Source organism: Papaver somniferum, chromosome 3 (genome assembly GCF_003573695.1).
Source record: "Papaver somniferum cultivar HN1 chromosome 3, ASM357369v1, whole genome shotgun sequence".
NCBI classification, from domain to species: Eukaryota; Viridiplantae; Streptophyta; class Magnoliopsida; order Ranunculales; family Papaveraceae; genus Papaver; species Papaver somniferum.
Genome location: NC_039360.1, coordinates 30,059,688 through 30,074,846, shown reverse-complemented (window position 1 = coordinate 30,074,846; position 15,159 = coordinate 30,059,688). Strand labels below are relative to the sequence as shown.

The following is a 15,159-nucleotide window of genomic DNA, read 5'->3' as shown; positions in this document are numbered from 1 at the left end:
CAGTGAATGTATATAGTATGAGATACACAGATGTAGATCGTGTCTTGGATTCAGCGCTCAATGTGTAAGAGAATAAGATAAGTTAGTTATTTGAACATTGAACTGAACATAATCTGTTTCCATTAGATTTTTTAACTTTTCAATTTCTGAATGGGAAAGATATATATACCTTAAAGTCGATTCTCAGTTGCAATAAGGCATTCTTAAATATTCAAAAATCATAAAGTCTGCATTTCTCCTTTATGTAGATATTGAATTTGATTCTGATGCGTCTATGTATTTTGTGTTGGCTTAGATTTGATAATTAGAAGGCATCAGTGTATTTGTTCTGTAGTTTCTGTTTTATTAACTCTATTATTCGGTATTCGTCGAACTTTATGTAAATAATTCCCCTGCATTCAACTGAATGCTTTAAATTTTGTGAATGATAAGCAAGTTCTTTTTCTGGCTGTGAATTTGATTCTTCTTTTGAAAGCAACTTGAAATATAAACTTTGTGAACGATTTGCAACTTGAAGAGAGAGAGATGGAGGATGGACTTTTGAAACTGTTATGCTAAATTATATCATGTCTCCAGTAGAAGGAGAAGGGTTTACATAATGTAGGAACACAATGCACCTTAGAACTGAAACCTAGAAAACCCCTCTCAAACACATACGAAAAAAACTGTAGAATCTAATAATTAAAACAACAAAACTACATTGTTATACTGCTTGTTATGAGAAAGCTAACAAAGTGCTGAAGAAAACAGCCCTACGTGGGACATAGTCTTCAACATTGGTTCGGTTGGAGAACCTCTAGAAACCAAAATAGAAGCAGAGAGAAAGACAAAGGAAATTAGGGTGACAAAAAAGGGTAACACGGATTTGAGATTTTATATAAGATGATGGCTCTCTCTTGTCTTCTTCTTTTTAGACAGCAGCACCTGAAATAAGAAAGCAAGAAAAGAAAAGTGTGTAAATTGAAAGAGACAAAAAGATCTGAACGTGTCCAGTTCTAATTAGCTTAAGAACAGTGTATACATGTTCATACTCAAATCTTGAAATCCTATGCTGCATATGAGGATTTGCTACCATATTCCCTCGGCGCATTGCATCTAAAGCATTCCATCCTGCTTGCGAAGTTGTGCTCGTTGCAGCCAGACCTGTTAATCACGTACACAAGTATGTTCAGAATTCAGAGTTATGTAGATAGATTATTGATTGAAAGTTGAACTAGTTATTCGGTTGTTCTCTTTAGAAAAATATAAACACGAAGCATTGATCTAAGTGTCTGTTTGTTTCTTCTATTTTTATCTCCGTATTTGTTTCCTTTTTGACTTTCACTATTATTTTCACTTTCTTATACTAATTGTTATACCTGGTGCAAATCCAATCACCAGATTTCCATCCAGCACGACCACCTCCACCTCCACTGCCAAAGCCTCCTCCTGCTCTTAAACGTGACATGTCAGCATCGAACCCACCAGCTGACTCATCCTTGAAAGCGCCACACTTGAAGCAACTTGAACGACTTGCAAAGTTGTGGGCACCACAATTCCCAGCTGCACAGTACCAATCACCAGGTCGAACATCTGACCCACTAAATCCAAAGGAAGAGCTGCTTCCTCTCCCACCAAAACTTCCGAAGTCCACTCTTTCACCAGACCGAGAATCGCCACAACGTTGACATGAATCTCTTCGGCTAAAGTTCAAGTGTTGGCATGACCTGCAATTCCAATCTCCTGGCCTACTACCCATTTCCGTCTCTACAAACGGGAGAAGTAAATAAAACAGGTTAGTACGTCTTTAAGCTTCTAGTATTTTTTTTACTTACTCTTACACTAACAGTAGAATACTAACTTTTAAGAATTGGGAGTACATAGTTTATTCAATCACTCTGTAAACCACTACTAAATACTAACAAATATAGGATGGAGTATCCAAGCTAAAAGAAATCTCAAATGAATTGAGAGTTGAACAGTATAAATTTTGTAGCTCAGTCTCGTTATTTTGGCACTGTTGCTAATGAACTACACTGCACCAGTATTTTGTAAGACGTTTACTTTTACTTGCTGGGTAAGAAAAAACAGGATGGAAGGGCTATACAAATTGATCCAGAAAAACGTTATAAAACACTGGAAACACCCAAGGGTTGTAAGAATTACCTTAAGAAAAACTTAGGAAGAGAAGAAGGATATATGTAAGCAATAATAATAATAAAAGAAGCAGAGCAGCAAATGAATGGGGGGAGAGGGAGAATGGTGATTTGGTTTGTGAAGGTTAGTGTGGTTTATATACTTGTTTTAGAGCCTCAAAGGAAGTGCCCTTGGAGAGCCGTGGGGATGGTTCTTTTTAGTGTTCTTCACCCCACACACTCTCCCTTGCTGGCATTCTTGAACGAAGAGGAATCACAAAATCTAAAAGAAGAAAAAGTGGAGATAAAGAAATTTGATTCCAAAGATAGAAAATGAGAGAAATTAGAAAAGCTCTTACTACTTTTGGGTAGAAGGAACTGAGTTATTGTTTAATAATACAGTAAAGAAAATTACTATTAACTCCACGCATTTGTTTTTACAGCACTTCATACTCAATTTCATTCACACAGATAATATTGCATATTGTGAACCTGTCATATATTTTGGTCCCATACTTCTCTGTAACCCCTCTTTTGCTGAACTCACACATATAAACACCATCTGATTTTAGCCGTTGGATTGGCGATACGCGTCGTCGATTTTTGCCACGTAGTAATCTATCTGTTTCAAATCTTTGAGATTTGATGGTCCTAATATACATGATGATAACAACTTTCAAAAGTATATACTATATGAGATCATTTGGCTAGTTTCTAATTATGAAAGGTAAGAATGGTGAATATTTCTTTGAAATTATGACTGCAACTCTGAAAGTACTTAGTCCCATCTTTTACTCACATGGGTGTGGTCACTACTCGATAGTCACTAACCCTTAACACATGTGGTGACCCACCTAGACATAACTCTAGATGAATCAGTGCACACGTGGTCATATACGTAAACTGTAGATACTCACAGGTTTGTTAATCATACACACGTGTATATGTAATGATGTGATAATAACATTGTAAAATTCCTGTTAAGCTTAGAACCGCGACTGGAGTATAAAATTTGTAGAGTTTTGTTCTTTTTGTAGGTGCTATGGATATGGGATAAGCTCGCATCAAGAACCCATGTGAAAATTAGGTTTGGAATTTATGCTCTCCACTCTTTACATACAAAATCCATATCTTTACAATGCATAGCCATTGCCAGCATCATGCAATATTACAAGGATATTTCTACACAGGAAATGTGTCAAATTGAAGCCATCTTTACAAATATTTGGTAGCAAAATATGTCAATGTCTGGTTAAAGCAGGTTTGACCAAGCGAACATTAACCCACCACCATTCATGACCCATACAGAGCAAGAAAGGAAAAGGAGATATTGTAACCTAGAAGCAGAACAAAACCTCATCCAGTTAGATTCAAATGTTGCCCTTTGACTAACCAAGTGGAAAGGTTAAGGACCCACATTTGCTGAAATGGCAAACAGAGTGCATGTCCATGTGGCTTACATTTTGCTTGCCTGGTGGGTTTAGGTTGGATAAGTAGGAATCCAGTAATCCACAACAGAATAACAGTACAACTCCTTGCCAGACAGTATGGGTATTGCATCTTTTCTGTGGCAAAAAAAACTAAGTATTTGTTAGGTAAAGAAAAAGAGACACATTAAGGGTCCAGATATGCATCATTTTTCCTTTCTTAAATCCTAGTATTGTCTATGCCATTAACATAGTCAGTAAATGATGAGCATCTTAAACCCTGATATCATTTATATGCAATTAACATAGTCAATTAATGATGAGAGTACAAAAGAAGAGATTTTGTTTGGTTTTTAAATTTGAATATTCTCTTTTGGTACTTGAACTACTTTAATTATATGCATCACTTTACAAGTCAAAAGATACAAGCTTACATATTGCACCCATATACACTCCATTAACATTCTCCTAATATAATGCTTTTGACTACCTCTCTTATATAATGCTGATTTGCAAAATTTGAGAAGCAATTTATGTTGCCATGCGTTTTGGTGGGTCAATAAGAATTTAGTTCTAGGGTGTCAGATTCTGATTATAGATATCATAATAATTCAGTAATTTTACTATTTGTTCAGTTAGCAGGTGATTTATGTTTTTATTATCAACAGAACTTAGATAATTTGCAGTCGGGGTTCAAGATTGAAAGTAGGAGGGGAAAACATTCAAAATAGGTTTTGGTATATATGTGTCTGCATTGTAAGTTTACAGATAAATTGATGTACAGTTTATGCATGTATTCATGCAAAAGTGTAATGAGTTGGTTTATCATGGCTTTGGGAATTGTTAAATTTTTGTTCTTACAATATTTTTTTCTGAAGAGAATCTAATTTTAAGTTTCTTCTTTATTGATTATTTTGATGAAGTGGAAAAGAGAAAGGAGAAAGGGAGAGAAATTGGTGGAGAGTTTCGATAAAGATTAGTCGAAGCTGATGATGATGAATGAATGAAGAAAGGAGTCTTCGAGGTTAGATTTGACCATCTTCTTTTTTCTTAAGGGGAATTTTCTCTTCTGTCGTTTTGTTTTAATTTTTTTTTTTGTTATTGTGTTTTTGTTTTTATTTTTATTTTTATTTTTTTTCTCCTTTTTCTTTTTATCTGAATCACACACTACTGTCTTTTGCTTTTCGTCTCTCTGCATAAATAAGAAAAAAGAATAATTAAAGCATCTATTCGATTCTCAGTGCATTAATCTCTCCATCTCTGTTAGTGTTATGCAATAATTCTAAGCAAACAGTGGTGGTAGTATGGTAACTTTTCAAATTTGAAAACTTGAGGTAACAATTCTAACAAACCGTGAAAAATCTAGTGGAAATTCTGGTAAATAACATTTGAAAACCTGGATTCAATAAACCACGAAAAATCTTGTGGCAATTCCGTGATAGCATGATTGGAACCTATAATTAATGGCATTCAGAGTCTAGATTCAACTAAATATGAAATTTTTTGTGAAATTTCCGTGATAACATGTTTGGTTTTTCAATTTTTGGAACATATCAGTCCATAACATTCACATCCTAAACCGTCGGATAACGAATTCCCAGGAAAAATGTGGATACAACATGGACTATAGCTCTTGTTTAATACTACGATGATTTGATCTTAAGAGTTTAATAGGATGAAAATGATTTGAACTTAGATTTTGAAAACCTTATTGTTTTGAGAGAAAGGTAACAGAGAAGATTTTGCCTGCTGCTTCCATAATGCACAGTGCATGGTTCCATTTTCTTGGGTAATGTAAAAGAGAAAGTTTTTGGCAAAAATAAAAACACACTGTAAAAGACAATAAAAAGAAGGAACAGTGGTGTGTAAGTAGTAGTAATTGCTTAGCTAGTTGTAATAATTTGATTCGAATTCGATTCCCTCTTTTGTATTGGGAAATGCTTCCATGCACACAACGTTCGCTTTCAATCACTACTGCTACTGCGCTATTTACCGTCTTTCTTTCTCTTCTTTTTCTGTGACTGTGAGTTTTATAATTATATTCCCCCCCACATTTACTCTTTTCGTCTGATCTGATTCTCTACTACTATGTACGTACTAATAGTCTGATGATTCTACTATGCGTATCTCTCTGCTGTTTCTACCGTACCTGAACAATCAACTGCTGTAAGTGCTCTAAGTTGAGTTGTAAATGTATGTGTAGTTCGTACCTTGACAGTATGGGTGGACTTGCATGTCTGCTACAAGGGTTAGTAAATTTTATATGGGGTTGCCAAATCCATATAAAACAAAATAATTTCACCATTGGATGTACTGGATTGATAACCCCTTTGTAGAACTTGATAACCCATCTAGTTGCCTTGTTAGACTTGGATGGAACTGGCTAAGGCAAGATTGCTTCTGGGGTTAATAATTTACTTGCCGTGTACCAAACTTCATATAAGATAAATAACCTCAAAGCATTGAATTGATATATCCGAAATAAAGTGGTAACCCCGTATATTAATTTTTCGATAATTAAAATATCACTTATTTATTTGATGACTAGGTTGCATGTTTTGAACCAATCCTTCTGGTGAGCCCGTGTTTTGCCAAACGGATTTTTTTGTTGTAAAAGGTGATTCGGGCTCCAAAGCATAAACCATTCAAAATAATCAAATGTAAAACAAAGATTTAGGAGTTGACGCTCCAATGGAACGTCCAAAAACAAGATCAAAGCTGTGGACGAGCTACAGAATGTGGTGCTTAACGCAGTCAAGCTCGGATGTATTTTTCGCAATTGAAAAGTCCTACTGAGCTGAGTCCATGCACAGCCCTTGTTGCCTGTTGGTGACTTTGCCAAACACTAGTCACAATTTAGGCCATCTCCCAGATAATGAAACACCCAAATATGAGATTTAAATTAGGTAAGATTGGATTCTCTGGTTCTCTTTTTTTCAAATGTACACTGACATGACTAACCTATGCATGATGTCCAGCTAGTTTGCAATATTTATATTCTGTACCAAAATACTATGAAACACCCTTTTGCACTAGCAGTAAAACATACAATTGGCAAAGCATAATGCATAAACAAACAATTTGACAGTGGTTTCACTTCTTTTTTACTTTTTTAAGTCGGTAAGAAACTTCCTAAAAGCCTCAGACCTTATAATATATACATACCTGAGTATCAAACTGTATGAAGATTAGAGTTTTCCTTTTGGGGTTCATCTTCAGAGTTGCATGCACGTGAAAACATCCATCCAAGAAATGTATGTACAATGAGTGACGTATGTTAACAACATACACTAATAAATTTCCCATCTTTTGATTTTCTTTATTTTGCCTTTCTTTATAGGATAGTGGTCGACTCACCTTTCTATGTTTGCATCAACACTACTAATAGTGAATTGTCATCCTCGATTTGCAGAGTTTTCCCAGCTTCTTAAACCTTTGATGTTAAATTTGTATAGTTTGAGTTTAATTGGATCAACCATGGAGAAAATGGATACTTCGCATAGGACTATATGACTAGAGTAGGTAGGCTACTTCATTGGTTCTGAAGAAAGGGTGGGCATGTTATTGGGCTAAAATGGTTAAAATCAAGTAAAAGAAACCTGTTTTGACGCATACTCAATTTTTTTTAGGCATACTCATTCATTATACCATGTAGGGTGGGTTTATAAGGGGTGTCTAAAGGTAGCGCAATTACCTATATATCCTTAAATAATTTAAATTACTAGAGCGTTCTTATCCTCAAAAACCTAAAATCAAAAATCAAAAATCAAAATAAACTTTAAACTAAAACATCTTGGACTCCAATTCAATCAAGAAATTGATCAAGCAAAGCAAACACGAATCGAAGTGAGCGATATTGGAGTGCGAAATCTAAATCTCAATTGCTCTTAGATGTATTTATGTATTTTAGAATGTATGTGTAACAAACCCATCTTGTTTTTGATTGATTTTATTTTGTTTGATCAATAGAATATGATTTCAAAGATGAAATTAGGGTTTTCAGAAAATCAGTTCGGCTGATCTTGGAGTATCAATTTTGAGCCGAACCTAGTGTATGATTTAGAGAAACACTATGTTCGGCTAATGCGACTTTGCTAAATTTTGTTCGAATCAGCCGAACCTAAATTTGTCAGTTTCAGAGTGAAGCTCGGCTGATAACTTGTCAGCCGAACCTAGGTATATTTTTAAAAAACAGAGGTTCGGCTGAAAGTTATCAGCCGAACTGTTCATCTGGTCAGTAGATCTGGGTTTTAAAAATTCATTTTTTTGATAGATTCAACTTATAAAAAGAAATTAAACCTCGTATAGAATTCTACCTCTGATTTGAATCACCCATTTTGGTCACTTCTAATCACTACAATCTCAAAATTCAAAACAAGTTTTTTATTTCACTTCTTCTTCTTCTTCCTCTCAAAAATCCCAACTCTTTCACATAAATTTGATTTATCTACTAATTCACCACTAATAATTTTTTTTAATCAATCCTCAAAATTCCTAACTAATCAAATCTAATCATAATCATTAACACTAATTATGTAAGGGTAGTTATGTCATTATCAAAAAGGGTGGATAAGGGGTGATGTTGTTTTTTATTTAGTGACCCTATTTTGGCATTATTTAGTATGCCTCAAAAAAATTCAGTATGCCTCAAAACAGGTTTCAAGTAAAATGACTGAAAATAGGCTTCCGAGTCAGCTGCCCTAAGTGTAAACGCCCATGTTCTAATCTGGCTCCACCCCTGCTAATTATCAAAAGTAAGTAAGGGAGGCTAATAGGTGTTTCTAATAATGACTATCAACCTCCTGTTTTTACTTCTTCTCAACCTGAAGTTAAAGCATAAGAATTTATAGATCATGAGCACATAGCATGGATGGTAGATAAGTTACTCCAACATTGTACACATGATCAGTTAAAGCTCATACAAAATATCAGAATTTCTCCTGATATGATATAAGAGAAAGAAAGCAATGCAGAGATTGCTGTAGGCTAAGAAATAAGAGAATTGATTAAGAAGAAGAAGAAACAAAGAAAATAGAAGAAGGAGATAGTTTTAATAATATTCGATTGATAAAAAGACGTGTCTCACATAAGAATAAGACTAGCCTTTATATAGGCTTAAGAAAATAACTAAACTAGGAAACGTAAAACTAAAAGGAAAGCTAAAAGAATCCTGAAATAGGGAAAAACATAAACTAGGAAAACTTAGAAGCCAAGCTTCTATGCGGAATCTTCTGGAACATGTATATGCTCTGCATCAATCCCCCTTCTTGAATGAAACTCATCCTCGAGTTGTCTGTGCAAATCAGCAGTTCATTGTCAACATGAACGGTGAAAATTTCTTGCACATTAAATGTGTTTGAAATATTCCAGTCACTTGGCAGATCAATAATATACACATTATAATTGATCTTCTTTAAAACCTTGAAATGACCATACTTCTTCATATTGGTTTTGTTGTAAGTTCCCACTGGAAATCTTTCCTTTCTAAGGTGTATCATTACTAATTCACCTTCTTTGAAAGTCTTCAATCTCTTGTGTTTATCAGCATTTTCTTTATACTTTGAATTAGATTGTTCCAGCTTAGTCTTTACTAAATTGTGTAGTTCAGTAGCCTTGTCAATGAAAGAATATGCAGCTGTGCTTGTACTCTGAGTGTTAGGTAATACCACTAAGTCAAGTGTATGATTGGGAACTTTAGAATACACAATTTCAAATGGTGTTTTTCCTGTAGAACGGTTAACAGAGGTATTGAAAGCAAACTCCATATGAGGTAGTAATATATCCCACTGCTTGTTATTGTCCATGCACTTAGCTCGAATGAGATTACCAAGTGAACGGTTCACTACTTCTGTTGGCCATCAGTTTGTGGATGTGAAGTGGTGCTAAATTGTAAGGCAGTCCCCAAGCGCATCCATAGAGTCTTCCAAAAGTAGCTTAAGAACTTAGTATCTCTGTCAGAAGTGATGGATTTTGGCACTCCATGTAAGTGTACTATTTCTTTGAAGAATAAGGCAGCAACATTCGAAGCATCGGTGGACTTTTTACAGACAATAAAGTGAGACATTTTAGAATAACGATCAACTACGACCATTATAGAATCATTACCTCTAGCAGTACGAGGTAAACCAAGTATAAAATCCATACTTATATCAACCCAGAGTGCATCAGGAACTGGTAATGAAATATAAAGTCATGTATTTTGAATGGTACCTTAGCTCTCTGACAGACCATGCACTTTTGTACAAATTTTTGTATGTCACATTTTAAAGAAGGCCAATAAAACCTTTTTTCTACAAGTGCGATGGTTTTATCTCTTCCAAAGTGACCACCAATACCACTTCCATGTAATTCACACATAAGATGTAAGCGTAAAGAACCTTTTGGAATACATAAACTATATAAAATAAAGCCATCTTGTATGAGAAAATCATCAACTCCATGATTTTGAGAACTGCATTGGTTCCATAATTTACTGAAATCTTCATCTTCAGGATAAATATATTTGATGTAATCAAATGAAAAACTCTCATTACGAATTGTGGTTAATAGATGTCGTCTTGTACTTAAAGCATCTGCAACTTGATTTAACTTACCACTTTTGTGCTTCACAGAGAAAGTGTATTTGTTGATTGTAGCTAGCCATCGATCATGCACTCTGTTAACTTTAGCAGAAGTATTCAAAAATTTTCAGTGCATGGTTGTCAGTATTGACAACAAATTCTCTATGTATTAGATACGTATGCCACTGCTTGAGAGCTTGGACAAGAGCAAGTAACTCCAATTCATAGGTAGACCACTTCTTTTGTGTCTCTGAATTCTTTTCACTATGATATGTTATTGGATGACCTTCTTGTGATAAAACAACGCCAATTCCAACAATGGAAGCATCGCAATCTATCTTAAAAGGTTTATCGAAATTTGGTAAAACAAGAATTGGTGCAGTACAAAGTTTTTCTTTCAGAGTATTAAAGCTTATGTCCATTGCTTCTGTCCATGCAAAATTCTCTTTCTTGAGGCAGTCAGTTAGGGGTGCAGAAATAGTGCTAAAATTCTTCACAAATCTTCTATAAAAGGAAGCCAAGCCATGAAAACTACGTACATCTCGAATAGAGGTAGGAACTGGCCATTCTTTAATTGCTTGAAATTTAGAAGGATCGACATGTATGCCTTGATTAGATATCACATACCACAGAAATGTTACTGATGAAGCCATGAATGTGCACTTCTTCAGATTAACATATAAGTAGTTATCAGCAAGAACTTGAAATACTTGTGACAGATGATCAAGATGTTCTTGCTCACTTCGTCTAAAAATCAAAATGTCATCAAAATACACAATAACGAATTTACTAAGAAAGGGTTGGAGAACCTGATTCATGATTCGCATAAATGTACTTGGTGCATTAGATAATCCAAATGGCATGACAAGCCATTCATATAAACCTTCACGAGTCTTGAATGATGTCTTCCATTCATCTCATTCTCTAATTCTTATCTGATGGTATCCACTGCGCAGATCCAATTTTGTGAAGATAATAGAACCCGAAAGCAAATCGATCATGTCTTCAATACGAGGTATAGGAAATCTATAAGGAATTGTAATTCGATTTAAAGCTCTGCAATCGATACACATCCTCCATCAACCATCTTTTTTGCTAACTAAGAAAGCAGGGCAAGCACATGGGCTAGTGCTAGGTCGTATTAAACCTTTTTGAAGTAAATCATTTAGTTGTCCTTGCAAAATCTCATGTTCTATAGGACTCAACCTGTAATGCGCTTGATTAGGTAAAGAAGCTCCTGGAATGAAATAAATACAGTGTTGAATATTCCTTAATGGTGGTAGAGTAGTTGGTAATTCATCTGGAAATAAAACACTATAGTGAGTTAACAAAGGTTGAACTTTGTCAGGTAAATCAATCATAGGTTTAGATTCTTCATGGGAGTTCAAAGAATGCTTTTGTTGTAGAGAATGAACAATAGTAGCTACGATAGCACTTGTTTTGTCTTCACAAAATTCCCGAATATCTGTGGATGATTTTGATGGACACATAATTTTTGTTATCCCATTATGATTGAAAGTATAAGTATTGTCGAAACCATTGTGTACTGCTTGAAGATCATACTTCCAGGGTCGACCAAGGAGAAGATGTGTTGCAGTCATATCAATAACATCGCAAAGAACCGAATCTTCATAACCTTCAAACTTGAAAGTTACATAACATTGGTAAGTAATATCTTGAGTAGTTGATTTATCAACCCATCCTACAGAGTAAGGTGCTGGATGAGGATGCATTGGTAGACCAAGCTTTTTAACCACGTGAGTAGCAACATAATTTTCGACACTTCCACCATCAATAATCATGTTACAAATTTTACCACCAATATAGCACTTTGATCGAAAAATATTGCGTCTTTGTGAAGGACATGGTTGTGTAAGAAAAAGTGGACGAATCATACCAACAAATTCGTCTTTATCTTGAGTTTCAGGTGAATCTTCGTCATCGAGTTCATTAAAATCATCATTGACTTCATTAATGAACTGAGTATCGCCAATAAAAGAATTAATTTTCCGACATTCACTATACGTATGTCCAGGTTGTATACATTTGTTGCACTTATCTCCTCGAAATTTGTCATAGGCATTATTGTTCTGTTGTTGTGGTGGAAATTGTTGTTGATTTTTGGTAGGAAAACGACTTTCAGAAGTATTAGCAGGTCGAGTCTGTTGAACTTGATTCTGTTGAACAACTTGGATCTCTATTGGAGTCGGTAAAATTGGTGCATTATTCAAAGGAGGAGGTGTATAATGTGGAGTAGGGGGGGTTGGTTTACGATATGCATAGCCATTATCATCTTGATATGGAGATTTTGAATAAAACATTGGAGTAACTTCTTGAGAAAAATTTGGAGATGAAGTTTGAGTTCTGTAATTACCTTGATAACGACTTTGTCTAGGTCGTGATAATTTAGCTGAACGAAGAAGGCGACGTTCAATTTTAATCGCATGTTGAATAACTTCAACCATGTTGAATACTGATTGAACCATTCCCTGTTGAATCAGAGTATTCAAATCCTCTAAAAATCTTGCTACTAGTTGTTCTTCTGACTCATGTAGTTCATTACGAGCAATAAGATTATAAAATTCAGCGACATATTCCTCTACTAATCGTGTTCCTTGTCTACAATGTTGAATTCTAATAAACAATTGATGTTTGAAATCTTGAGGAAGGAATTTGGCTCGTATTAACTTGCGCATGCGCTCCCAAGTACGAATAGGAGGTTTGGAAGTGTTAATTCCGTCGTCACATAATCTCTCCTACCAAGCAGCAGCACCTCCTTTAAGCTTATATGCAACAAGTCGAACTTTAGAATGATCTGGAATTTCCATAAATTGAAAGAAAGCCTCCACTTCATAAAACCAATCTAAAAGTTCTTCAATCCTGAAACTACCACTAAAACTTGGGATGTCAGCTTTCAGTTTGTATTCAGGCAAAGAACTGTAAGGATTTTGTGAAGACTTAAGCCTTTTGTCTTCAATCCAAAGTTTTTCTAGATGTTCTTCTTGAATATCGTCTTCCTCACTGTCATGAACCTGAAGAACAAAACTTTTCTTTGGGGTACAACCAATAAATCCTTCATGTTGTAATGTTTTTTAAATTTTTTGCATGATGTCTTCAGGGATATCATCATTATGCGCAAACATGTTCTTTTTTGATGATGATGGTTTCTTAGCTTCAGCCAAGAGTTTTATCGTTTCTTCATCTTCAATCTTAAGAGTAGTTGCAAACTTGTCTAGAATCAGATGAATATAATCAAACTTCTTTTCAAAACTTGCAAACTGATTAAAGCAAGTTTTCTCTAATTTTGTTAGGTTATTTGAAACCGTAGCAATATTTTTATTAATGTGAGCTATACTATCAGTAGCAGCTTTACTAGCATAAGTACTTGTAGTAATAAGATTGGTAAGTTTGGTGATTGCAGCGTCGAAAGCTTCTTGAGAAACTGTGCCAGCCATATATATATATATTTTGTATAATAGGGTTGCGGAAGCGATTAAAACAGGATCTAGTAAAAGTTGAAAAACCTAAACTAAGCGGATGATACCAATTGATGTGGTATAAGAGAAAGAAAGCAATGCAGAGATTGTTGTAGGCTAAGAAATAAGAGAACTGATTAAGAAGAAGAAGAAACAGAGAAAATAGAAGAAGAAGAAGAAGAAGATAGTTTCAATAATATTCGATTGATAAAAAGATCTGGCTCACATAAGAATAAGACTAGCCTTTATATAGGCTTAAGCAAATAACTAAACTAGGAAACGTAAAACTAAAAGGAAAGCTAAAAGAATCCTGAAATAGAGAAAGACATAAACTAGGAAAACTTAGAAGCTAAGCTTTGATAGACACATTTTTATGTCTACTTTGTCCTCAATGTCTGTATTGTTGGAACTCTATTTTTGTACTAATATTGTGTTTTTATGTATTTTTAGGAAATAAAATTTTTTGGAAAATTCGGCTCGAAAAGTTGATTTTGGCACCCGGAGGACAAGTGTTATTCAGACTCTCACTTTTGGATAAGGAGTAACCTAATTACTAAGGGGCAGCCCCAGGTCACCCCAAGGCATCTACTATTCGCACCCCAGTTCAGGATAGGGGGCATATCATCTTCAACCTTTTTGAATTTCAAATTTTGGCGGGAAAAATTGTTCTTAAACTGCCGTGACTAGGGTTGAGGATTTGAAGGTGTTCCAGTGAGAGTCAATGGCCCAAATTAAATGGGTTTGTTCCTAGGGCCTAGATAGAGCTGGTATGGGTGTTGGATTCGGTCAAAATTGGTTAGATAACCGGTGGGAATCAAATCAAGGAAAATATTCTAAAATAGGAAAAATATTCTATTCTTGGAATTCTTGGATGGAAGAGACGTGCATGAGTTGATTCTATTGGCTGGAAACAATCCCTACAGCTCAGGGATGACGCGTGAGAAGAGATAAAATAGGGAACAATCCGTAACAAATTAGAGAATTAAAGAAAAAATATTTCGGAATATTTTCTTTAATGGCCGGATATTCTTGGAATTATTAGGAGGATTTGAGTGACCTTTTGTGTATAAATAGGTCCCTAATGTCGAGAAGGAAGGGCTGGCAAGTTTAGGGAGAGTTTGGGAGAAGTATAGAGCATTAACAGAGCGAGAAAATCAAGTTACAGGAAAGTTTCTGCTGCTGCTGCTACCATTGAAGAACACGAAGAACGGACAGACCAGGACAGTCGTTTTTCAACAGTGATAACGACTAACACGTGAGGGTCTTAGAATTACCGTCAGCAGCAGTTTATTTCTATCGTTTCTGTATCAGTGTTTGATAGACACATTTTTGTGTTTAATTTGTCCTCAATGTCCGTATTGTTGGAACACTATTTTTGTACTAATATTGTGTTTTTATGTATTTTTAGGAAATAAACATTTTTGGAAAATTCGGCTCGAAAAGTTGATTTTGGCACCCGGAGGACAAGTGTTATTAGGACTCTCGCTTTTGGATAAGGGGTAACCTAATTACTAAGGGGCACCCCCAGGTCACCCCCAAGGAAGCTGCTATTTGCACCCCTACTCTGGATAGGGGGCTACCA

General features: G+C 35.2%; 1 protein-coding gene and 1 long non-coding RNA gene across 4 annotated transcripts; one reads left to right on the top strand and one right to left on the bottom strand.

Annotated features, from left to right (window-relative positions):
• Positions 1-526: 526 nt before the first annotated feature.
• LOC113355707 (uncharacterized RNA-binding protein C17H9.04c-like) lies at positions 527-2,299 on the bottom strand. Of its 3 annotated transcripts, none has more exons than XM_026598632.1 (4): positions 2,146-2,299; positions 1,359-1,746; positions 1,022-1,143; positions 527-924 (listed from the first exon to the last, which is right to left on the bottom strand). In XM_026598632.1, exons 2-3 carry the CDS (start codon positions 1,736-1,738, stop codon positions 1,047-1,049), a joined length of 477 nt encoding a protein of 158 aa, XP_026454417.1. In that variant the 5' UTR covers positions 1,739-1,746; positions 2,146-2,299; the 3' UTR covers positions 527-924; positions 1,022-1,046. The 3 variants fall into 3 exon arrangements, with proteins under 3 accessions (XP_026454417.1, XP_026454418.1, XP_026454419.1); XM_026598633.1 differs by having other exon boundaries at positions 1,032-1,143; XM_026598634.1 differs by having other exon boundaries at positions 1,073-1,143.
• On the top strand, positions 1,655-4,594 carry LOC113355708. Its single transcript, XR_003362588.1, has 3 exons — positions 1,655-1,774; positions 3,152-3,201; positions 4,465-4,594. It is a non-coding gene; the product is annotated as an uncharacterized LOC113355708 (long non-coding RNA).
• The last annotated feature ends 10,565 nt before the right edge of the window (positions 4,595-15,159 follow it).